At 39.1% G+C, this 25670-nt stretch overlaps 1 protein-coding gene across 2 annotated transcripts; it reads right to left on the bottom strand.

The window, feature by feature from the left end:
* Positions 1 to 473: 473 nt before the first annotated feature.
* Positions 474 to 19136, bottom strand: VPS4B (vacuolar protein sorting 4 homolog B). 2 transcript variants are annotated; one of them, XM_030265411.4, is made up of 12 exons: positions 18944 to 18968; positions 16144 to 16255; positions 15818 to 15914; positions 14603 to 14753; positions 13280 to 13347; positions 11516 to 11635; positions 11142 to 11298; positions 9767 to 9915; positions 9510 to 9591; positions 7319 to 7538; positions 4572 to 4709; positions 2494 to 2821 (listed from the first exon to the last, which is right to left on the bottom strand). In XM_030265411.4, the coding sequence occupies exons 3-12, from the start codon at positions 15825 to 15827 to the stop codon at positions 2720 to 2722; spliced, it is 1197 nt and encodes a 398-aa protein (XP_030121271.1). In that variant the 5' UTR covers positions 15828 to 15914; positions 16144 to 16255; positions 18944 to 18968; the 3' UTR covers positions 2494 to 2719. The 2 variants fall into 2 exon arrangements, with proteins under 2 accessions (XP_002199401.1, XP_030121271.1); XM_002199365.7 differs by lacking the exon at positions 15818 to 15914 and having other exon boundaries at positions 474 to 2821; positions 18944 to 19136.
* Positions 19137 to 25670: the final 6534 nt, after the last annotated feature.

A 25670-nucleotide genomic window follows, 5' to 3' on the forward strand; every position in this document is an offset into this window, starting at 1 on the left:
GTAAGTATGTACATCAAGACACAGACCACAAATGGTAGGAAATCCAAAACTTAATGTCACTGTGAAGAAACCATCTGTGAAGGATATAAGCATATACAGAAGTGATTTAATAAAAAAAAATATTTTACACACTGGAAGGAAAATTACATTTTTTTCTTATTGCAGTCAGAATAAGCAGTAACACCAGAAGGTATGAAAAAAATTTGTAAGCTAACCAGCCAAAGATCAGACCTCATTAAAAATGTACAACTAATTTGTCCAGTATTTACAGAGGTTTTGATTATTCAAAGCAAATACAGTCTTTCATGAATTCTTTGATTTAGAGTATTTTCAATTAACACTGAAAACTACACAGTGGTTTTACATGCTTCCTCGTTAGGCTATCCTCTGCTATGGATAACTTGGCTAAGAAGCTCAGTGATATATATATATATTCATTTATCATTATTTTACAAAGACAGCAAACCAAAAAGTTGCCCTTGTAGCTGCAATTCTAAGCAGCAAAGTTTATTTGTAATATATTTCTAAAAACAACTTTCAACATCAAATAGTAAATGTTCTGTTACAGATGTTATCTGAGCAAGCAGCAAGATGTAAATTTAAAACATACAGTATATTTTTCTTTTGCATTAAAGATACAAGATTACACAGTTAAGCATATGGAAGCCCATAAGACAAATCAGCTTACCACAAAAAGGAAAAAATAAACCAAAAACCAAAATGTTCCTGAGAATTTTAAGATTGCAGAATTGCAGTAAGGACTCTCATTTTTCAAAAGGTCAAGAGATAAATACTTCAGACAGTGGATTCAAACCTCTGAAGGACAGCCATGCTAGTATGTGGCTCATTTCTGAAGTGTTCACAAAAAAAAAAAAAACAACAAAAAAACCCAAAAACCAAAACTACAGACAACATCTTGTTGCAATAAGGATTAAATTTACTAACCATAGTTGCCTGTACCCTACACTGGAATTCCTGCCCTCACCCACTCCCTCTCCTGCCATCCCCCCAAAAAATGTTAGAAAGATCTGCAGCCCACTGATTCACATTTACACATTCTGATGTAAGACAAAGGTAAAGGTGTGTAACTGAAGGATTTTGGAAAAAATGTTTCATCATGTTAGTAAAAAAAAGCTCAGCACCTTGCAGATCACAGAATATTTACCTATTTTGTTTGGCTATTAAACACAGAAACAAAAGTCTAAGAAGACAATAAAGCAGTAAAAACTTGAACATAACAGAAGAAATACTCAAATAACATAGCTGATGTTGTACTGCAACATTTTACTTCATTTAAGTACAGAAAATGCCACCCATCCTATGATTTATAAAGTACACAAAATATGTACAGAGAAGAAACCAAACCCCATCAAAAGATGATCATAGTTGTGCATATGTACATAGAACATACACACCTAAAATGTGCAAATTTCTCTTAATGCAAGTTAAACAAAACATTTGCAGGATAGAGTTGTACAATGGTAATGGAAGATAGAGGATTCTAGATATTCTAATGGTGTTTCATCTCTACAGCCAGTGCAAACTTACAAGGCACAAACTCAATGCTGATGCTGTAGTGTTTTAAGTTACATTCAGGCACATCTCCATTTGCAGTTCTGCAGAAAAAGAGCAATGGAAGTGCTACTTCTATACTAAATTGCCAGCCTTCTCTCCCAGTTTAAGCACTAAACTGATGTAACCTATATGCTACAGTTACCAGTGGGGCTCTGGGTTAATTTATCACTGGAAAGACCGTGGCTAAAACATCTGTTCTAATCTCCTTGCATGTGAAGTATGCTATTTCCCAAAATACCTCCCAGACATTCGCCAAAGACTACATATACCTTGCCAGCCTCAACACGTGGGATCTTAGAGGACATTACTAATGCTTTTTTCTAACTTCAGTCAAAACTTCCCCAGGAAGAGAATCCAGATTTTAAAAACCAAAACAACAAATAAAACAAATCCAAACAACCCCCCAAGAAGAGCCAGCAAAACATATGCATTTAACAAACTTGTGTTAAATTGCATAGTGACATTGTGTACCAGCTAGTAAAGAGTTAAAAACAAAAGCTTGCTGTTTAAGGCAAAATTTTAACACAGCATAGCAGAAAAAAAGCCAAATAACAGGTCCATCAATATTTAATCATAGAACTGGCCCATGTAGTCTTATCCTCACAGTATCTTCTTTCTTTCTTTAACAGCAAACCCACACTTGCAGTATGCTTGATTAGAAAATTTTGTTGCATTTCCCTAAATGAAATGAGAGCAATTAATATATATGCTGATTGACTGATAGTGAAAACACCTGACAAACATGTTCTCTTCTACCACTTAAAAAGATTTTTGACCTTACTGGGAGATAAGGTCAAAACCTAAAACTCATTGGTATCCAGGTCTAATATACTACCTAATATGGAACTAGTAATTTAAAGCTTTCTAGTATTTATTAGACATTACCACATCACTTTGCTGTCTCACCCAAAAATTGCATTTTTGTATTACTTTTCAATAGAATTAATTTAATAGACATCTGAGGAGAACAATACAATACAAAAGCTTACGGGTCTTTGCAAAGGTATCTTCTATTCCTTCTGCAAAGTATGAAAGGGGTAATTTTATTGGCATTTATTTGAAGTGCCATCAATAAAGACACGAGAATACTTAAAAAAAAAAAAAAAAAAAAGGTTCTAATGCTCCACATATATATATCTTTGGTTTAGCCTTCCTGACCAAAGTCTTCTGTAAACTTCTTTAACTTCTCCAAGTCCTGTTCATTAACTGTTGGTTTTGTGCTAGCAAGCGACCTGAGCATATCAGCCTGTCAGAAAAAAAAAACAAACATGTTTTCAGAAACAAGTATAGTACCACTGCTAGCAATTTTGCTGTCAGGACAAAGATGCATTAAAAAAAGTTCCTATTAACACAAAACTTTAAGCCTGAATACTTCTGCACAGAGGAAGTCTTTTAACCTTTTGAATACAGACAACAGTCAATGAGTTTTCCAGTAACAAAATCACAATCTCAGGTTTAGGTTTAAGCCACTCATGCATTCGAGTTTTATTCATCTATTTTTTTAAAAGAACTGAACTTTTTTTTTGGTCGGTTACTATTTTCAACCCATGATTAACTACAGCAGATTAAGTGGAAAAAAATCAGACGTTCCCATGTACTCTTCACAGTCCAGCAATGTAGAACAGCAGTTTGTGATTCATCTCTAGCGAAGTTTTACTGCTCCTGATCGGTAATTTCTGCCTCTTCAACTCAGTAAATTTCCTAGATAAATATTTAGATGCTAGGAAATGGAATTTAGAAAAAAAATCATAGGCCTATGAAGTTGAAAGCAGCAATTAAAATACACTATGAATAAAAAGGGTAAAGAAAACGAATCAATTCCCAGCCAAGGGCAACTGAGAAAAGTAGATGCCCAACACCTCATATTGCTATAAAATTACGGGTAAAATCCAGAATTTAGTATAATGGTTCTCCACACCTGATATTTCTCTCATCAGACCAGAGGTACCCTGCTCAAAAAGAATTAAAGCCTTATGTTTTAAAGACAAGAACTTATTTTGGACACTGAAACATCTGCCTGTAATGCATCAGAGTTGAGCTACCATTAGGGGCACACAAGGAACTGCTGTCTTTAATTCCAGGAAAGACTGATTAAAAATCCAATTAGACCATGCAGGGAGAAGTTTTAGGGCAGGCCTGCACCTGCATAAATCCTCTTCTGCTTCCTCAGTATGCAAATACACACAGGAAATTCTTTCCTGAAATACAGCGATGGTTCTATTTTCAAAGCATTGCCTGTGAAACCCATGATCACACTGATTTCTTTTATTCCTTACAGGACTCTGCACACATGAAACTACAGGAACACAGATTTGTTATTAAGTGCTTCCCACAAACTTTTTAGTTAAATACAAAATACAGAATGAGCGTCCAGCAATTATTTTTTTCTTATACAGTGATATCAAATTGAAAACTGTCTTGCATATTTTATTCCCTAGGCCAAAGCAAGTATTTTCATATGGGCAAAGAAAACAGCAGAAAGAGCTGTAACACCTATGATGAATTTAAACCTAAACTACCATTATATCCAAAATCTTCTTAACATTTTGGTTTTATACTTCTGTTTGGGCAATACAAGGACAATATTTACCTATAGCACATCACTTCCTAATTTACAGTGATGTAATTTTCCATTTCCCCAGTATTAATGCCACAGCGATGAGAAGAAAGTGTCATGGTGCAGGAACCCTAAAGGTTTTGAATGAATAAAAGCCAAGTGAAAGAACAGTGCAAGAGGCAGATACTGTCTATGGATGAAAGAATGGCAGCTGCATGCCAGCAGACAAGAATAAGAAATGCTTATCAGGGATAGACAGCTGTCTTTTTCATAGCATGCCATACTGTAGTGATTTATATTGAGAATTCAAATGTTATCTGGTATGCCCGGCATTTCTGAAAACAAACATCTCATCCAATTGTCCTGAAAAAGACTCTTTATCTTAAAGTCTTTTCAGAGTTCTGTAAAATAAGAAAGAAATGCTACAAGGAATACCTACCATGGAAACTCTAGGCTCCAGTAATTTATCACCTGGGACCTCCATCCATGTCATTTCTGTGGCTTCAGGATCACCTGGAGAGCAAGGGGTGAATAAATCTACCATCGTATTTGGATCAGACACTGATGGTCCTTTTACCTAAAAATAAGAAAACACTCAGTTTATGGGAGTTATTATTTTGAAGACAGAAACCAGAAGCCAAACAGCATCCCAAGCAAAAACCATTTCTTGATTTTATGCAGATGCCCTACCCATTGGGAACACATGTCCTGTGAAAGAGAAATTGTAACAAGTGTACTGGTGTTATTCACTTTGAAAACCCGCAGCTGTAGCCAGATACTTAAATTCACATCAGGTCAAATCCCAGAAGCCACATCCTCTTAAGGCTGAGGATTTCTGCGGAAAACTGACATGCCAGGAAATCTGCTTGGTGAAGACCACCCTTCCTGGTCCCTGGTCACTCCAGGAGTTCATTCATCGCTAGTTAACAGCCCTCTAAAAGCTTCCCAGTGCTTTTCGCTCTGACATCCCGCATTCCCAGGCTCCCAGAATCTCTCCCGGCACCACCCGAGCAGCGCTCCGTGGAAAACAGCGTCCCCTAGCGGGAGAACAAAGCACCATCTCCCCCGCCCGGACAGACGGACAGACCCCCACTCCGCGTCCGCTCCCTGTGTGCAGCGCACTGCCCCGCGTCTGCCCGCAACCAGCCTTTGCCTTCCCTCGCTGCTACCCACAGCACACCCAGGGGCTAAAGGACAACACACTAACTGGCTGTGGACACAACTGGATTTGCTGTTCCAAGCTGGATTTAGAGCAAGACGCCGGGGAGCAGATTGTACTATTCAAAATACACTCCGGCAAACCTGCAATATCACACGTGTGAAGGAAAGGTTTACAGTTAATTACTGACAACTGAGGAAAGCTCTGCTGAACTGAGGCAAGTCGTCTGTTGTAACGCAAATAATAATGCTAAGATTTTGCTTACAAAAACACAAAATCACATCCAATTAAAGCATTAACAATACAAGTGGAATCAACTCATGTCAAGAGCATTAAAAGTATTGCACTTTTGGGTTTTTTCCTTCCATTTTTTATTTTCTTGAACAAAAATAGTTAAGATGCAAGAAGTGCTTTTGAAGTTGTTCCACGAACAGCGACAACTGAGGTTATTTCATTGCTCCATGGCGAGCTGGAACATACCTCAGATTGTTCCAAATTTGAACTAAACACTAAAACCCAACAGCCATTTAGCTGGAAATTCATTGTCATGTAAAGTTAACAACAGATGAATACTTCAGACATCACTGCTTAAGGGAAGGAAACATCTAGAAAATCCTTGATATATCAAAGTCACTGTTTATTTATCAACAAATACTGCTTACATTACATTGTTACTGTGAGTGTCCCCAGAAATTAAATTTCCTGCCCTCTCATATTCTGGACCTTCCTGGATTTAAGTGTGTCTTACTCTTTGAATCATAAGCTGAATGAATTCATTGGAAGAAAACACATGGGGAAAAAAAGAGTCTATCTTCAAAGTGAGTGTAGCTGTTCAGTTCAGGGCCCTTAACCCTTTTATGTCAGGTTGAGTTACTGGTAAAAAAACTGTTAATTGTAACTGAGATGACAAAGAACTGCTGCCAACACAACATACATGGTACTCGACACATTAGGATCTAAAGTTTTTCCTACCACACCTGCTCTTTTAAAAACCAACAAATTAAAGCTTCCTTTTACAGCAATTAGCACCTCTGCAGAATATCCTGATCCACCTTCACCCAAAAACCATGAATTTCTGTAAATATCAAACTTTGCACTAAAAATATTAACAAAAAGTACCTTTAGTCTGGGTCTACTTTAAAATATGCTACACAGCAAAATAAAATTTTATTCAACTGATACACACTGTATATATTTTAAACTATGTTTATAACCATTGATAATATCACTCCTTTCTTTTTTCCATTTAAGAGTTTAATAGTTTTCAGGGAACAATAAATTTGACTGAACAAGGCCAATCTGTGCGAATTCTCCAGGGGAAAGACATTCCCAGATGTAATAGATTTAGACTGGTGGTAAAGAATGCCAGTCGGTTTTTGTACATATAGTTTCTGAGATTCAAATATTGTGAAGAGATGTTACTTAAGTCAATACATAGCATGTAGAGGTAACTGGAACATAAGCCAAACAATGTAGTTTGAATTGGCTCTTTGTAACTATGTAAAAGTAAACTGGTTTTTACATTACAGCAGTGTAAATGAAACACAGACCTTGCTCAGTTGTGCTGCATCTTTACTACTATAATTTATTCAATGTTTCTTCCAGAACTCTACAAGAACCTTAATTTTTCAGTTTGAAAAATATGCCAAGTAAACAGAATGCACTTAAATACAATTCATCTGTTCTCAAGTGGATGAGGGATACTTCTATTTTTTTCAGCACATTAAGAACCACTTAACTTGAAATAGGAAAAAAGCACTTCTGTAACATTGCCATTTAAACAGCAAACTGAATGCTTTCAACACTCTCTAGAGACATTAAGAGTCAGAACATGAAAATTAACTCCACCAGACTTATGGCAGGACTAGGGAGCGGTACAGGAAAAGGAAGAACACTTCTCCCCAGTCAATAAAAGGGACATCATAAACATCCAGCATTATCCAAAACCAAAATCAGTTTATTTGTAAGGAATTTTCAAATTCAAACTGTTCTCATAGATGAAATAACTTGAAAAATTTCCTACTTACTTTTTTGAAGTGAGTCGCTGATTGCACTTTTCTAACAGGCTGCATCAGTGCATCACGGACAATGATGCTTATATCTGCACCAGAATAGCCATCAGTTCTCTTCCCAAGCTCTCGATAATCTGAGTCTTTTAAGTCATTTGGAGTTGACCCAAGGTGAAGTTTGAACATTGCAGCCCTGGCATGGTCTTCAGGTAAAGGAATATAAATACGCTTCTCAAACCTGGTTTAAAAAAGACAAAAGCAAAGCGTTCCCAAGATGCCAACTCATGCAGGTGCACAATGGAAAGAGCTCATGCAAATGACCTTGCTTCTAGCAATATTAGAAAGCAGTTTCAGTAGCACAAAATTTAAAAAAAAATTTTTGAAGCTAATATTCAGCAGCCTGTTCTCATAAATAATACGTTAGTTACTATAAGCTAATATCCAGAATATAAGTACTGCTTCCTTTCCATTACAAAATCCTCACTCCAGACTGACGTTTTTCCAGCAGAGTTTGAGTCTTAAAAGAAAAAAACTGAGAGGAAGAAGTCTTTAAGTGTTAAAGCGTATTTGAACAGATTTCACACTCAAAGAAAGAACTGCCTGATAACCAGTTTATGCAACAACTTTCTACAGTCTCCAACTAAATTAAGAAAACACCATAAATGGAAGTAAATTTAAAGTCATTCTCAAGAAAATATTGGTAACAGCAGTTCCTCCTTTGAAGCATTATCTGTTCTCAGAGTGGAGATTACCTCCCACCAACAAAGTAAGAGCAATTCCAAATTCTGCTGAACACAATAAACCTAGTATACATGACAAAGTGGCTCAAATCCATGAAAAATTAATTTTATTACAGCCACTGTTGTACAAGTTCCTTTAAGTCTTGTGGGCAAGAGCTAGGGAATTTCTCTTTCATGTTGCTGAGAATGAGAAAATGGTTTGGGTTGAGAGAGACCTTGAAGATTGTCTAGTTCCAATCCCCCTGCCACAGGCAGGGAGACCCTCCCCTAGACCAGCTTACTCAAAACCCCATCCAACCTGGCCTTAAACACTTCCAATGATCCACAGCTTCTCTGGACAACCTGTGCCAGTGTCTCACCACCCTCATCATAAAAATTTCTTCCTTATGCCCAATCTAAACCCATCCTCTTTCAGTTTAAACAACTGCCCCCTTGTCCTGGCATTACAAGCCTGGGAAAAAAACCAAGGAACATCTCTCCACTCTTCTAATAGTTCCCCTTATATACTGAAAGGCCACAATGAGGTCTCTCTGGATCCTTCTCCAGGCTGAATAGCCCACTCTTATAACTCGCCTTCAGAAGAAAGGTGTCCTGATCATTTTCAAGGCCCCCTTCTAAACACACTCTATCAGGTCCATGTGTGTCTTTTACTGTGGATCCCAACCAAAGGTGGAATTTCAAGAATGATTTGAAATTCTCAGCAATACCTTCACTTCTAAATCTGGCTAATACAACTCTAGAGTCATGCAGATGAGAAGTGACATTTGGAGGTGACCTGGTCCAACCCCAAATCAAACTGAAGTATGGCCAGCTTGAATTCAGTATATAAATAAAAGTCAGTGTCAGTCACAAAAAAAAATCAATTATTCTTTAGCCAACAAAAATGGCCATTATCCAGCTGTGTCCTCATCACAACATAATCCTATTTGTCACATAACTGTATCTGTCCTCTGTTTGCTCTGCAGCTCAGAGAAAGATCCAAATAATCAGGTACAGGTACTCCTGTATCTGCAAAAGTCCTTTACTGCAAAACAGCAGTTAAAAATCACAAGTTATGCCTGACCAGTAGAAAAACATGGCATTTCTCTGTAAGGTTACACTTCCATGAAAAAACTCACCAGTTTGTTCACAGCTAAAAAGGAAAGCTTTACCCTCTCTTGCCCTTCTGAGGTGTGTATTTTCTATCTTGTCCCCTAAGTCCCCCAGAAAACTAAAAAGCAAGAAGAAAACTCCTGTTTCTTCAAGCATAATCATCAAACCAAGAAATAAGATAAACTACAGGACTGAACAACCTACCTCTCTCTAAAGGGGCAAGTGACTATCAGTTTAGCTAAGTCTACTTCATAGAACTGAGTTGCAGAACTTTAATGGTATCTGCAAACATGAGCTGGATGAACGCCTTAAGCACTCTCTGGCTGAAGGCTCACACCAGTTGTGAACTGCACACCATGAAAAAAGTGCCATCCTACCTTCTCCTGATAGCAGAATCCAAAACCCAGGGTATGTTTGTTGCTCCTAAGACCAAGATTCCTTCATTGTCAACACCAACCCCTGTATCAGGATAGAAATAATTTCACAGTTTAGATGATAAACAGAGATTATTTCAAAAAGCCATCAAAATTTAATTGGGTTGAACTGCAGACAATTTTAGTATTCTAATGCAAGTTACACTTAAAAATACATGTCTTAATTTCTCTGTCTGATTTTGGAAACCAAATAAACTTACCTTGCATCTGGACTAGAAATTCTGTTTTTATCCGTCTAGCAGCCTCGCTTTCATTTTCACTTCTTGACCCACAGAGGGAATCTATCTCATCAATGAAGATGATAGAAGGTTTGTTTTCTCTGGCAAGCTGGAACAAGTTTTTCACTAATCTTAAAGAAGGAAACAGCTTCAGCTATATTAATAATTACAACAGCAGAAACACATAACTTCAGATTGTGATACAGTAATTTCCTTTAGAGAAAGCAAGGCGAAAAAAGCATTAAAGCAGCATAAAGCTACTTAAAGACACAACATTCTTCCAGCTCCACAACTCAAAATTACACTGAACGAGAGCGCTCAGAATAATGAAAAAAAAAATAGAGTGCTCCAGGCATGATTTTGCAAGATAAAGCCCTTTTTCAGTTTACATTTCTACATGACACCCTGGACTATACAAACCCACCAATTTAGAATGATTCAAAAGAAGAAAGCTTTATCTAAACTTTTCTAACTTAAATTAATTCTAGAGGTTTTTTAAGAAATAACATGTATCTTTACTTTATACAACTTCACTTACTAAATAATGTTTGTATTACAAGAAATATTGGTTTCAAATCAAATAAACAAAACAACCTAAAACAAACCCCCATATACTTCTAGCCATCTCTCATGAACACACTTTACTAGCTTAAAAAAGAAAAATAAATAGGAACATGCTGGGAAATTCTTCATATTACAGCACTAAATCTCAGGCAATAGTCTCAAATGAAGTCAAGCATAAAATCTAATGCCAAGCTAGTCTCCAGTTCTGTATTCCTTTTGCAACAGAAGAAAAGCAGCTTAAGGTTTCCAGCTTTCTGGGAAAAAATAACTCACTTCAAACACTTTATCTAACAGCCTTTCTTTCTCATTCTATCAGCTTTAAATAGTGTTGCTCAGTTGTCCTAAACTTCAAACTATTAAATTATGGTTATGACAAATAAGCTTATCATAATATGAAAATCCTTTCCCTATAAACCCAGAGCTTTTTATTAATTCAGGAAATCTCTTTTGGAAGACTAGATGGACAAATTCCTGGACTTCTAGACTGCAGCCAACATGTCACTCATCGTCTTCTGGCTTCCTGGTCTTCTTCATACATCACACAGTAACAAATGAAGAGTTATGATGAGCTCTGTGGCGCTCCCAAAATCTTTCTGAGCACTGAAGAGAGTTTCTCAAAATGCAGCATATAATGGTATCTTTACATGGCACTGTAGCATGAAGCATGGAAACACCTATAGTTTTGTTTTTAAAAGACAAGACCGTTCTCTTAAATTCTTTACAGCAACTTATCTCGCTTTAGAAAAATTCCTTCTTGACAATATTTTCCTGAATCTCTGGCAACTCAACTTACTTTTCACTTTCACCTAACCATTTTGAAACAAGGTCAGATGAAGATACTGAGAAGAAGGTAGAGTTGTTTGCTTCTGTCGCCACAGCTTTTGCTAAATAAGTCTTTCCTGTTCCTGGTGGTCCAAACAGGAGAATTCCTCTCCAGGGTGTTCTCTTGCCTGCAAGAGAGAAACCAGCAGTTTTCAAAGGACTATTTTCTGATTGTGCTTCTTTAGGGTGCTTGGAGGTTTTCCACATCTGCCCACGAGACTTCTGTCAGATGTATCAAAATCTCTTTGTTAAGAGATCAGCTTGAGTCTGTGATGCATCGGCACAACACACTTCACAGGCCCCAGTCCTGACTGGCCAATAGTAAATAAATGCTCTAATCCTGACCTGTAAACAGGTGTGGAAATTTAATGGGAAGGATGACTGCTTCTTTAAGTGCCTCTTTGGCACCTTCGAGGCCAGCAACATCACTCCATTTGACATTTGGTTTCTCCATAACAATTGCTCCTGTAAGAAAAGATTGTCTAAGTTAGTGATGTATGTATCTTTTCACCATTACAATTTCATTTGCTGAAAAAGGAAATCCATGCCCATGTCTATAGTGAATAAAAACAAGGCATTTCTAAGATGATAGGAGCACTGAATTCCGTTAGTCAAATAGATGTTATTTTTACAGAAATCTGTCACAATTTTTTACCAAAATAAAGCATGGATAACAAGACCATTTGTGAGTTAGTAGAAGTCCTGGCACCATCTCATAACTAAATCACCACTGCACTTCCCAAAAAATTTGAAATTTCATTTTAAACAATGTAGCTACACTAGCTCAGGATATTTTAAGATTCTCCAGCAGATGAAGTAATTTCTTGGTATCTCCAGACATGCAGCAAACAAATGGATCATCTAATAGAAAAGAGGTTTGAGAGCTAGAGCTAAAAGCATCAAGTTAAATAAATCCTGTTTAGCTGTAGAAGCATTTTCTTAATCAAGGCATGTTCAAAGTTTTGCTCTAAGTCTCATCTTCCTCAGTCAATGAGTTCATCCAACTGAGCTGTAATTCAGCCTTCTCTTCAGACTGGTTAGTCTGACATGTTAAAAATTCTGTCTCAGCTACTTCTAGATGGGAAAACTTGGAACTCAGGTAGTAATAGATTATTAGATCTACAATATTAGATCTTGTAATCCTAGCCACTACTTCTACTATCTGAGGTCAGGTTCACGTGGGAAGAAATGAAGTCTGTATGGTGAGAGAGAGGATAGGAGTTCAATGCTCATCAATTTTCTGTCACTTTTAAAAAACCATAGAACAGTCTCTTACAACTGTTCATAGGATTAAATAACATGAAGAGAAGTAGAAAAAGCACAGTACAGTTTCCAGTGGTGATACAACAGCTCCTGAAATTACACAGGCACAAGATCTGGTACGTGCATTTGGTCTTTGCTACAGTCAAAAACAGGAGAACAATGAGGTTTCTTCAGATCCATAAGCACCTTCAAGTAGGGAAGTTCTGAACAGTTCTTCATTATTAAAAGGAAATAAATACCAAAAAGCTCCCTTTTTACTGCACACCAAACTGTAGCTGGTAGCTGTTATACATTGCTTCACTGACTGTATTCTGTATTTGAGTTCAAAAACCCAAACTATGCTACTGAACTGGGACAGCATTATCACTCCGTATAAGAAAATGCTGCCTGTTATTATAAATGGGCAAGAATCTATGTTTCTTACTCCTAAACATGAATACCAGTCTTTTTGTGAAAACAGTCCTGCTTACACTAAACGTTTGTATCATCATTTCCTTAGCCTCTAGGAAACATGCTATTGCACTTCAGAGTAAAAAATACTAGATGTTTAGCCAACAGCTACCTGGGATTTTGCAACTTCTGTTGGAAAATGCTAGCTTGATAGGTGATACAATTTTAACATGAAGCGTAGGGTGCAGGAGATACATTTAAATATAGACACTGCGTAAGTTCATGGCACACAAGTCCTTTTACTTCCATAAAGACTATGCTTTTGCACATGAAGATTACATACTGGCTGAGCCACTTACAGACATTAAGTTAATCCATAAAAATTAGATGGTAAAAATATAGGAACTTGCTTGACTGAAGTGATCCCTGTATAAAGAAAAGGATGCTTTAAATTACCTTGAAGTTGATTCGATAGCTTCTTTTTTTCAGGGTCCTCTGATTCTCCTTCCCCATCACTGTCATTCCTGATTAGGAAACAAAATGTTGAAATACAGTAAGACAGACTTCTGTCTCAGCATAAAAATCAGAAAACCCATCAGGCTGAGGAATGAAATATTGAGATGCTTTCAGACCTCTACAGGTTTCTATGATTGTAGAAAAGCAGAAGTACACTTTTTGGTGACTTTTTTTCTAAATTCAGCCTCCTTTGCCATTTCAACTTCCTCTTATGGGTCTGAGCCTTCTTAACACACTTCTGTGTGCTTTGAGCCAGCTTTTAGAAACACAGCCCCTATATCCAGCAACACAGAGGTGCTGGAACGGTTTGTTTGTAGACATTGTCACTTCTCCTCTATCTGGACATGCAACAGGATTTGGCCAGTTCCATCTAGTAGTACAAAACTCTCATCAGAGCAAAGGAAACGGGAAGTTAAAGGAAAAGAGACTAGAGAGGGAACACTTGGGAGTGGAGGTCATGAAAATATGTGTAGCTTTCATGGTATTACTATTTCCTTCTATTATAAATAAGCAGAAGATGGTACAGCTCAAAAAATAAGGCTGATGAGAAGAGCAGACACTCAAAAAGACTGAAAATCAGGTGAAGTTTTAAGAGACAACTGAGCAACTTTAGTTGTTCAGGACTCCTATAAAGGGCAGTCCCACCAGAAGGTATAATCCTGAATCCTTCCTCTCTCCTATCCCCATACAGGGAGTAGCAAATGCAAAAGAGGCTGGGCTTGCTTGGGTGGTTCTGCTTGTTCAACTCTGTGCTATGCAAAGTGAGAAACAAATCTACGAGAAGTGAAGCAGTGGAGAGACCAAGCAGCAGCAACATATTGGAAGGATTCAGTCCACCTTACACAATTTTACCCTACATAGGGTTTTTCATCTCTTATCAAGCATGAGACAGATCATACTCAGTAACCCCAGTAATTACCAGTCTGAAATTATTTTCTAGTTACTAAGTTTTTAAATGCAGAAAGCCTTTAAAGGTCATCAGTCTCCTTGCCATTAAATCCAATAATCATTGGATTCAGCTGTTAGTCTGAAGCAGCTGTCATTCTTTAGTGAACTTCCTATGCAAATGTTCACATTTTAGTAAACAAGCACAGAAATGCTTGTGATTGCAATTCAGGTTATTTTTATTAGCCCACTGTACTTCAGCATTAGTAGTCATCTGAAGCATTTCAGAAACACAAGTTAAAATGATCTTTGAATAGTTGAAGTTTAGAATAAGCTGAGTTCAGGAATTATTTTGCTTTACCTTCTCCAAAAACATACCCTTTTCCTTCAGCAGGACCAGACTCTTTAACTGGTTTTGGTGCAGTTTTTTCTCTCTTTTTCAGATATTCTTTCAGCTTTTCTGCTCGGTCCAAGTATTCGCCACATTTTGCTCTAATGCTTTGTTTTGCTTTATCACCCTGTGCTTCATCTAAGAGTTTGAAGATAAACAATTCTTTGTTAACAGCAAAACACATGTGCATCAATCAAAAAACAAGACTAAAGATCTGTCTTCTTTATCTCTTATCAACATACCTCTCTCAGGGCTCACAACATAACCAAACATCTCAACTACTTGTTTTTCCATTATACCTTGGAATGAACTGATCAGAAGGATGTCATCATGTAACAGAAATCAAATATTCACCCGAACATTGCCTTGGCTTAAAATTTGACTCTAAAGGATTAAGGACATCAGCACTGGAAGCTTTTCTGTCAACCTTTCAAGCTGGTAGGCACTGCCTTAATAACTGCTTTTCTAAAATAGCTAATCAAGAAGCTGCTTGTGCTAGGCAATTTTTATTTAGAACCATACTTGATTCTTCCATAGCCTGCTAATTTTAAAAGATAAAGAAACATTACATAAAACATCTAAAAGAATTAAGTGTGTTTCAACAGCCACGCTGTTTTCATAATCACTATTACAGTATTTCAAACCAACAATTGAAATTTAACATGTCAGGTTTTTGAGCTAAGTTTCCAAAAGTACATCAGTTTGTTAAAAGCATAGAAAGTGATACTCTGAGAAAGTCTCTGAGATTTAAATGGACAGGAAGTGATAAACACAGATTATCCTAATAATAAAGGACTATAAAGAAAACTATTTTTTTCAAATCATGAAGGTCTGTGAGTGTATTTTTGTCAGGCTAGCAACCCTAGCCCACTTACACTAGGGCTGTACCCACATTAAGAAAGCCCACTCCTTGCATACAAACACTGAATGTGGCACAAAAGGTACACAGCAGTGGGAAAAGGCATAAAGTAATGAGAAGATGGAAACTGAAGAAAAATTGTTACACACAAGTCCATCTCATACATTTTCTTGGCCAAGATAAACAGCAAGACTATGACATTAAGGAGCAAAAAATGTCAGCAGAGAGACTTTAGAAGGGCAAGCAGCATGAATTATAGGAGCAAAAAGCACTCTGCAGATACAGCAAAGACTTCATGTGTAACATGGTTTTCAGCACAACAGCAATACAGGGATCCCTGTACTTATTGTCATATTTCCTCGTGCAGTGGCCAGCTTGAAACACTGCTACAAAAGTCCAGAGGCGAGACAGCAAACACCTGCCTCCTGTCTTAAAAAAACCTAAAACAAAACACAAGTAAAAAATACTCTAATTTCTTACAAGAATGGAGCAAGTACACAACACAGTAAAGGTAAAAGCTGCAAAATATATGACCTCAGTCAAACTACAATTAGCAAGTATCAACTGTTGATGAGAGCAAAAATTTAAATACTGATGTCAACATAAGAGAATACTCTTGTGCAATCTGACGACTAAACTCTACTTAATCATCCAACACATCACACTTACATTTAACAACATGGATAAAATACTGCACAGCATGTTGGTACAAGCGGAAGGCTTCCTCATAGTTTCCTGCTTTATCTTCTTGTGCTGCCTTGCTAGCAAGGTCTATTGCTTTCTGTAACACAAACAAATAATTAATTACTGTACAAGAGCATTTTCCATGATCAGAACCACTTAAGCTGTTACTGTTATTTGATGGCCAGTTTTTCTGCTCCTCAACATTTATCCCCTCAAAGTTGGAGGCAATTGATTGTCATAGGTGGTGTTTTGTACAAAACACAATATTTCCATCCTTTTATGAACAGCAGGATTTACAACCTGCTGAAATTTACTAGCACACAAAAAAGCACATGTGAGAAGAAGTTTTTGTGCACTAAGCTGGAACTACTACTACTACTACGCTGTCTGTCTTGCCAAACTCTTGCATTTATTATGGAAAGATTTGAAAATCTATTATAAGGCTTGGGTTTTTTTTTATCACAGACATAGAAACTTTGAACTATGATACAGATATGCTGTTTTACGGCATGGTTTAGGGGTGCACTTGACAGCACTGGATTAATGGCTGGACTCAGTCTTTTCCAGCCTAAACAATTCTATGATTCTATGACTGATGACATCAGTAAACCCTGTAAACAGCAAAGTCAATACAGGAAGTACTTGATTACAATCACTGAAACTAGCACTATCACTCTTCAAACATTATGCTGGGAGACATCTTCAAAGACCAGTTGCTTGGCTTCTCTAGGAGGATTTAGACTCTTGATATCTTAGTGAGAAATTCTAATTATCACTCCAGTGGGAGAGGAGAAAAAAAAGCCCAAAACAGAGAGAGAACATGCCCAAATCTCAAGCATCAGAGTTCTATGAGAAGCTATTAATGGATTTTTACTTTATTTGTTCAGTTATTTTCAAGTAAATCTGACTGGGATCTAAGCACACAATGCCCTGTGGACTTATTGTATCACCACTATTCCGTTGTTCACTTGTAAGTGCTTATTACTTTTTATTATACTTTACTCCTTGGAATGCTCATACCACTTCCAGACAATTAAAACTGACATTTTGACCACTGGTTCATGTAAGCTGAAAATAAGCAGTCAGCCATAGTCAAGCAACAGCAAGTAAATATTCTACAGTCCCTCATCTATTTTTTCCCATGTGGTTCCCTTTCCTAAGCATTGCTAGTATGCTCAGGATGATTATGTAATGTCAGGGAGCAATGTTGAGAGTTTAAGCTGCAACAAGGAGTTTCCATTAGACATTCCAGTACAGATATTCTTGCCACTACCTACACTCTGCTGTTTCAGGCAGAACAAAGCTAGTAAACAATAGCCATGAAAGAAACAGCAAAATATTGCATTCTATTGCTTTGTGTTGCTGTCTTGGAAGCAAAGATCATCTCAAGAGATCTATTTGAAATCAAATGTATTTAAAAACAATGAATCAATGAAACAGTCTATGGCTCTGCTGTGGCAAGTGCTGGAGCACTTTAACATCTCTTTCTTTAGAACAGAACTTAAGTCTTTCCTTTTTGGAGAAGCTGGGAACTCAAGAGCAGTTTCCCAGGTATGAATGGACAGCTACCTCCTTGCTGCCCATTTTATGCTGACTCCCTTACGCATCTCTGTGCACCATTCAAACCTAGCAACAGAGCAAAAATTAACCTCCCCAAAATGTTATTTTCATATTAAAGTTCTTAAGTCTCATCAGTGACTTTAATTAACATGGGGCAGCCCAGTAATTCCCGGATCCAGTACAAGAAAGACAGGCGACATTGATTCCAAAGAATAAATGTCAAAGATCGCCTGCTAAAACAGAACTGTGAGAAAACAGGGCATGTCACAGACCTGCTCCTCTGAAATAGGCAAAAGTCTGCATCACGTACTGCCTGATTTTGCTACACTCTCTTTTTGTAAACAGCCAAAGACTACTACCTGGCTATTAGATTCTCAGCTTTAATACTTCATTACATCAGCTGTATCTTAGCCTGTTACTGAGAAGAACATCCCTGCTATCAAACAGAAAATCATTATTAGAAATTGTATGAACTAGGGCATAGATGACCAGCTCTAACTGTGCCTAAGGCACAAACTATGTTTATCGGCCATGGGTTTATAGTTTGATGAACATCACCCAAGGAAAGAATGTCAGTTTAAAGAGATGTCATTCTTCTCCTGCTTATTATAACCCCTATAACATCTCCTCTAGCTTTGCCAATGTAAACTGCCAGGGTAAACACTGCACACAGAAATGATCACGGTTCAAACAGCCGAAGAGAAAAAGGGGCTCTTTGGAACGCACTTATTTCACTTCGGGGTCTGTTTCGCCGGCCAGCCTCAGCACCGATCCCACCCCCGCAGCCGAGGGTTAACACAAGCGGAAGAGCAGAGCAGGCAAGGGCTTCCTACAGCTACCAGGAGCCTTACGGCAACACAAGCCAAGCCACGCGTCCCGAGCACAAGAGGCAGCAACGCTTCCTGGGCGAGCACCAGGCCTCGCTGCCCGTGTCCCGCGGGGCTGGGACCCCCTTCCCGGGACCCCCTTCCCGGGACGCCCTCCCCGGGGCGATGAGGGCTGACCCCGTGGGCTCTGCCCCCCCGAGCCCAAGCCTAGTCCCCCCACGGCCCCTCGGCTGCGGTGCCCCCGGCCCGCTGAGCAGGGGCGTCCGCGCTCCCTGCGCCCCGGCTCCGCCCGCAGCCCCGGCCCGGGACACTCCCGGTCCCGCTCCTTCCCGGCGCCGCCCCCCGCCGCCGCCACCGGCCGGGCCCGCCCCGCGCGGGCAGGGCCGACGTCGCTGTACCTGCAGGTTGCCGGTGTTGGCCGCCATGGCGGAGCGGCAGGGGAGGGCAGGGAGCGGGAGGAGAGTGGCGCGGGAGCGGGCCCGGCTGCCGGTGGCGCAGCGCCGCTGCCCCGCCGCCCGCGGAACACGAACCGCGGCCTCCGCCGCCGCTTCCGCACCGAGCGCCGCTTCCGCCTCCGCTTCCGGGCACGCCCCGAGCGCCCGGCCCGCCCCGGCCGCGGGGGAGCCCCGGGCCGCGATCAGCCGCGGGTGTTTGGGCTTGGGGAGCGTCCTGTGCAATCCCCCTGCCGGTTTGGAATCTCTCCACAGGAGAGCCCACGGCCTCCCTGGGCGGCCGGGCCCGGTGCTCGGCCACCCTCAACTTAAAGCCGTTCTTCCTCATGTTGAGGAAGAACATCTTGGGGCTACTTGTGCTTTAGTTTATGGCCGCTGCTTCACCACCAAAAAGTGTCTGGCACCGTCCTCTTGGCACCTGCCTTGGGGATATTTATATGCATTAAATAAGATCTCTTCTCAGTCCTCTTTTCTCCGGATTAAACAGGCCCAATCCTGTCTAATCAATCATGACAGTGTCATGGGCAAGTGTCACTCGCCCGTGGGTTCGTGACAAAGATCAGGTGACGTGCGATGCTTATAGAGTGGGGAGGAGGAAGTGACTCAACACGCAAGCAATTACAAACGAGTTCTGGAAAGCCAACTTGCTGTATGGATGTCTGCTCAATAAGTGCCATATCTTTCCCTCTGGTACATTAATTTCTTTAGGGCAAAAAAAGTATCTGGCAAACTCATCTGCAATAAAACCCGTTCTTCCAAATACCTCCAAGTTATCACAGTGCAGCTTTAACTTAATATCTCCAATGTAACTTTTTTGATTTTATTTTGTAATAAAAGTCCTCTGAACCTTTTTGATATGGTCAAGTAGGCTGTATACTCTGGGCATACAAGGAAAAAAGGCACATCCACAGTTCCCCCTATACCAGGGAAGGTTGTGGTGAATCTCTTCATTATGTTGTCTGGCTGGCAGTTTATTTTGGTAAGTGTCCTCATGAGTTGAGGATGCTTTGGTTGATCTTTAGACGTGGTCAATAACAGCTGTTCTCCTTGGATCGACTGCAAATGTGTAAAGACATGATGTAGGAAAGACTAAGTCATGTAATCAGGCTTTGGGAAATGAAATGGTAAAGAGAGTTTGCTACTGAAGATAACTGAAATTGGCCAAATTAGAAGGCGAGATGATGATTTCTAAAAGAACCTTACAGCTGTGTGGTCATCAGGATTCAAGCATAGCATCAGTGGTGGGAGGGGCTCCAGAAAACTGGGTTAAATATTGTATATCCATTTCTTTCTTATTCCATCTTCAAAGGATGAGGTGAAACCACCCTTTTCACTCTTTCATGGTTGATTATGCCATAATGAAGCCTTTGGGCTATTTTTAACCTTCTTTTTATTTAAAACAAGCTACTTCCTTGTGGTATCATTTCCTTTTCGACTTTACCTTCTCATTCTGGTTGGTGTAACAGAGTATTCTCAGATATGTTCCTGATGCTAGTAATTCTGTGTCATCTGTACCTATGATTTTTAATTCTTTAATGTTATATTTAGGTTTTAGATCGAGGTCTGAAACAATACGTACCTCACAAGAGTGTAAGTATGCTCTCCAGTCACACTGAACTGGCTTCCAGAAAAAATGACTGGTTTCTGGAAATGTGATTAAAGAAAGTAAATCAGAAAAGGCACCTCTGTAATTTACAGATAACAGGCTAAACCTTGCAGCCCTTACTTAAGTCTTACTCATACAATATTCCTGCTATAATTTCACTTTGCATCTAGTTTTGCCTGAGGAAAGACTAGATGAATGCTGAGTAATGACATCAAGATTATTTCTTGAGAAACTAATGAAGTGTCATGTTAAGGGCATTACTTCCATTTGAGGGACAACCACAGCCGCATTATCTAATACTTCCCAGTGCTGAAGTTCCTTTGTTACCATATTCTAAGAATGACAAGTGTAATGAAAATAAAGCATATTAAAGGTGTTAATATGGGTACCTACTGGGCTCAACTAAGTCCATCCCATAACTACCTGGGGCATTATTGCTCACATTGCTATGGCATTACGTGGCACAGGTACTGATGATCTGTGTTTCCTAAGGCTGAGTAAGCTGTTGTGGAGAATGCTTCCTGCTGCCATGCCTTGGATTGGAGGGAAGGGGCCTACACTGCAAGTTGCCTGGTCACCTTGGGCCAAGAGTAAGTAGATGGATGCATCAACTAGATAGATCATGTGTCTGCAGCACAACCAGGTGTTGTATCTATGATTCTCCTCCGCTGTGGCAGCTGAGGAGTGGCTAGAGATGACTAATGTTACCATCAGAGTGAGATTGGCATCAGCTAAATGACGTGAGAGCCATGCAGGTAAGGGAAGTCACTGCCTTAGAGACCTTTACAGTGCAGACAGACAAGGCAGAGAAGGCAGGAAAATATAGCCTCGTTTTCCTGTATTTCTCGAGCAGATGAAATGATGCTGAATCTGGCCAGATCAATCTGACCTAGGTAACAAAGGCTGTCAGTAGAAACACTAACAAGTAAAATTCAGATTGTCCAAATTCCGTTGTGGCACCTCAGTCCAGTTGGTGTACACATAATGAGCTCATGCACTTGGGACAGGACCTGCAGTGCACTCGTGGTGCAGCTGGGCTGAAAAGCAGGAGCACTTCAAGCCACCAGCTGTGTTTGGGAACCTTTCTACCTGTTAGGTAGTGCCTGGCCTATGGGAGTCCTGCTGGGAGAATTTCAGGTGGATGGCTGCCATACATAACCCCTTTAATAGCACTGAAACTGCAGCAGCCTTATGGAGGAGAGCTGTATCCTAAGAGCTCTTATTCCTAAAGCACTTGGTGCTTTGTGTGCAGAGAAGGTATTGTGAGCTATAGAGCTTAGGAGGGAAAGAATTAAAGCTGTATTCAGGACCAGAAAGATTGACAACAAAATAAAGCCATGTTACATTTATGGCATTAGAGACAAGAATGAGCTTTGGGGCAAAACTTGAAGCACTGAGTTTTGAGGAGTTCATGGTCATCCAACTCTGCCCCATCTCATAGGTCTGAGGTGGATGGTGACAATATTTCCTGCCATAGTACAGTAATGGGTGTGGCTGTGCCCATCTGGAAAAGAAAACTTAAATTTGTCACTTTTGTGCTAAACTCTTCATATTTTTTAGTTATGTTAATTTTCACTCTACTTCTGGTTTAGTTTTTAAACTTGGAAATTCAAAACATGTAAGTGCTTGAAGGCACACAGATTTCAAATCAGGTGTGCATATATACAAAATGTGTTGTCTTCTGGACTAAATTAGTTTATTCCAGCCAATGGAATGACTTAGGATGCATATTCCTGTAGTTCATAGTGAGATTAATCCAGCACAACATGAAAATAGCCTAAGAAAATGATTGCAGGTATAACTCAGGGCACATTTGGAAAACTGTTCATTTGATCTTTTGACAGAGTATAGAAGTAGAAATGTGGCTTATTTTCTTAAGTTGTGAAATATACAATCCACTACTACTACTATGTTTTTTGAATTACATTTAGCATAGTGAATTTCAGGACTTTTTTCCTTACTGTTACACGAATACCAGCAGAAATTATCATGAATAAAAATGAAATCTGAAACAGTATTTTTCTTAACTTCACATGTGTTATCTTCAAGGGCAATATTTGCCTTCTATGAGCATAAGTCTGGAGATTTCTGAGGTTTTTCTCATCTTGAACTCAGCAGATGGGGACACTCGTGGGCATTCTGTGTAGAGACCAAGGGCAAAAAATTCACCTAAGTCTTTTCTGCATAACATTTCATTTGTTAGGTCTTGATAACTTGTTGAGATTGAATGGAATAAAATCTCTTCGATGATGGTTTTTGTACAGTTGAGCAGACATGGCCTCAGGGATGTATTGGTTGACTCATTTTCATTTAAAATACACAATTTTGCCAGCTGGAAACTGCCAGCCCTTTTACACATATATGAGTTCAGGGATTTTGTGCTATGCATTGTTGAGTTTGGTGTAGCAGCATTTCTTTTTGAAACATTTTCATAGTCACAGGACTTAACAGTCTTATATAGCCCTATTCACCTCAAGAGATTTTATTGTTAAAAGTTTAAAAAGTGCTCCCCAGCCAATGCTTCTTTGAGTTTAGAATGTTCAAGTTTGGACTGTGCACTTCAGATTGCTTCATACTGCCTTCATTTAAAATTTTGATGACCTGTGGAATCATTGGAACAACTCCTAAGGATATTCTAGATGCTCTCATCAGCTGGGGGTCTGTTTTGATCACTGCCAGATTTTTCAAAAATATATGCTCTAACCCAAGGAAAAATCATGGGTCTCATAAAATTGGTAGATCAGGTTCTACAACCTGTGCTATGAAAGGGTTCAAGCCAGCTGGCTGTCATAGCATGTGTCTTAAAAAAGACACAAATCTGTGAGTTGACCCAGATTTTCTTTCCATGAATCTCCTATGCAATAGAAAGTCTGTAGTGTTTACTGTTGCCAGAGTACCAGAAATCTGAATTGTATTAGGCAGGGAGAAGCATTAAAGCAGTTCTGCTCCAGTAGGTGCTTTTAAAAGTATTACCAGACTCCTCTAAACAGATGACAGGGGAATAACTTTTGCCATTCCAATATACGGCAGAATAACTGAACTTGGCTGTTGCTAAACAAGGGATTCATCTGCATGAATAAGTTTTAAGATTGATGGGCTGCCTCTGATCCTTCCAGGCTTACTTTTCATGCTACATCCAAAGTGGCTTTTGCCTGTATGACTGTAGAGAGCAGTGTTTCCAACATAACTGAATGGCTTGTGGTCTGAATGATTAAGGTGATAAAGGCAAAGAGAGCTGGTCTGGGACTAGACTAGCTGTGAGCTACACTAGCAGTGTAGTCTGCGCTAGATTTCTGGGCTAGAATTTCCTTACTGGATCCCTGTTTATTAACCCCTAAGCCTTTTAATTAGGTATGGAAAGGAGGAAAAACTGGATAGAGAGGTCATTTAATTTTCTCTTGATCCAAGCCACTCTTAGCAGAATAATTTTCATTTTAAGCAGGAAGCTCTTGGAACCAGGCTATTATTCTACCATAACCTGTCTATAGTGCTTCCACATGTACAGTGCTTCCACACCTTTCAATACAATTGTCTCTAGAAAGTCTGTTGCCCTTTTTTACCCAAAACCCACTGAAGTCAGTAGCCATAATTGCAGTGGACTTTGAATGTTGGCCTTAGATAGACAAATAGGGAAGTATTTGCATTACCACAAGTAATGACATCTTTCCTTATGTTTTTGTGTTATTAAATGTAATGCCCTACTCCTGTTATATAAATGTTGATGTTATTGTGCTAATAAGTTTATTAACTTGTAATATACATGCAGTATCCTCTGAAGTTTTTCCATAGAGCTTAATGGGACCATTAGATCTCAGAAGGACTGAGGAAAACTAGTTTTCAGTGGACTACCTATTGCCTGGGTAAATGTAAGTGGGAAAGTAAGAAGGAAGAATTCTATTATAAAGTCCTAGAACTTTATTTTGTAAAATATATAACTGAGTCTCACAATTTACAGAATGTATATACTTTTCCAATCATGGGCTAATAAAATATTATTTTCTACATATTTTTTTATGCAAATCTTGCTGTCCTGGGTCAGTGGTCATAGGAGCTGAATCAACTGACTATGGGAATAGCTGCCTCGCTTTCATGGGCACTAGGTTTGCATTTTACATTAGCTGGAGTCTTTGACTATTATTTGTAAATTTTAAAACCAGGAGTCAAGATATGTCTGCAGGCATAACTTCTGTAATTTGCTGATTGCACACACAACATGCAGGGTGTGTTTCTCCAAGCTGTGCATAAGAATCCACACAGTGGTTTGATTGCCTTTCTCCTGAAGATGTGAGAATTATGTTCACCCCTTGTCTTAGCTGCATGCAGGGATAAACAAAGACCTTCATCCTACCCTGAAAACATGCAAGAGGAGTAAATTCACATGTGAAGTCACCATTTCCAATGAAATATTCAGCACATATTAATTCTAAGCTTTTATTTTCCTTTAATTGCATAAAATCAGACTGTGAACCTGCACTAATCAAGCCTGGGAAAATATGTGCCTCCACCAAGATTAATCACACAGAGTTACCTACTTGGATTACAGAAGAAAGTGACTCATCTACAGATGACAATGGGTAATAAGAAAGGGGCGGGGGGGGGGGGGAAATTCCATAAGTCTCATTCCCCCTTCATCTATACTGATAAGGAGGCACTTAAGGGAATAGTACAAAAAATACATAGGTGGAAGAGAAACTGTGTGTCAGAGTCCAGGTCTTCTACGATGAGCAATTAAGGTCATGTAATCCCTTCCAAAATCTGCTGAATCTTGAGTTAAAACTGATTTGGTGTCTGAGGGAGGAAGCTGCTTGGTCCCTTTATTTCTTTTGGGAAAGATACTTCTGCTAATTTACCTTATGTCAATGTGATCTCCTCCCTCTCTAGTTTCCCCATTGACAAGAGCAATCTTATCCACATAAAGATTTTATTTTTCTATTTGAAGTCAGATAATTCTAAAATTGTTCATATGCTCGGTTTGGAATTTATTAATGGATTATTATGCTACCAATAATTCACTAGCGAGGTCTTCCACAAATCTATAATCAAGCACAAGACATTGTGGACATGTAG

The sequence above is a fragment of the Taeniopygia guttata genome, chromosome 2 (genome assembly GCF_048771995.1).
Source record: "Taeniopygia guttata chromosome 2, bTaeGut7.mat, whole genome shotgun sequence".
Taxonomy (NCBI): Eukaryota; Metazoa; Chordata; class Aves; order Passeriformes; family Estrildidae; genus Taeniopygia; species Taeniopygia guttata.

What these genes read in the sequence shown, in the direction of transcription:
- VPS4B (XM_002199365.7), bottom strand. Translation starts at nt 18,970, where the DNA reads ATGGCGGCCAACACCGGCAACCTGCAG. An exon ending in TTTTATCCATGTTGTTAAAT is followed by an intron (nt 14,754 to 16,143) that starts GTAAGTGTGATG and finishes TCAAACTCTTAG; the next exon opens with ATGAAGCACAGGGTGATAAA. An exon ending in GCTATCGAATCAACTTCAAG is followed by an intron (nt 11,636 to 13,279) that starts GTAATTTAAAGC and finishes CTTTTCTTACAG; the next exon opens with GAGCAATTGTTATGGAGAAA.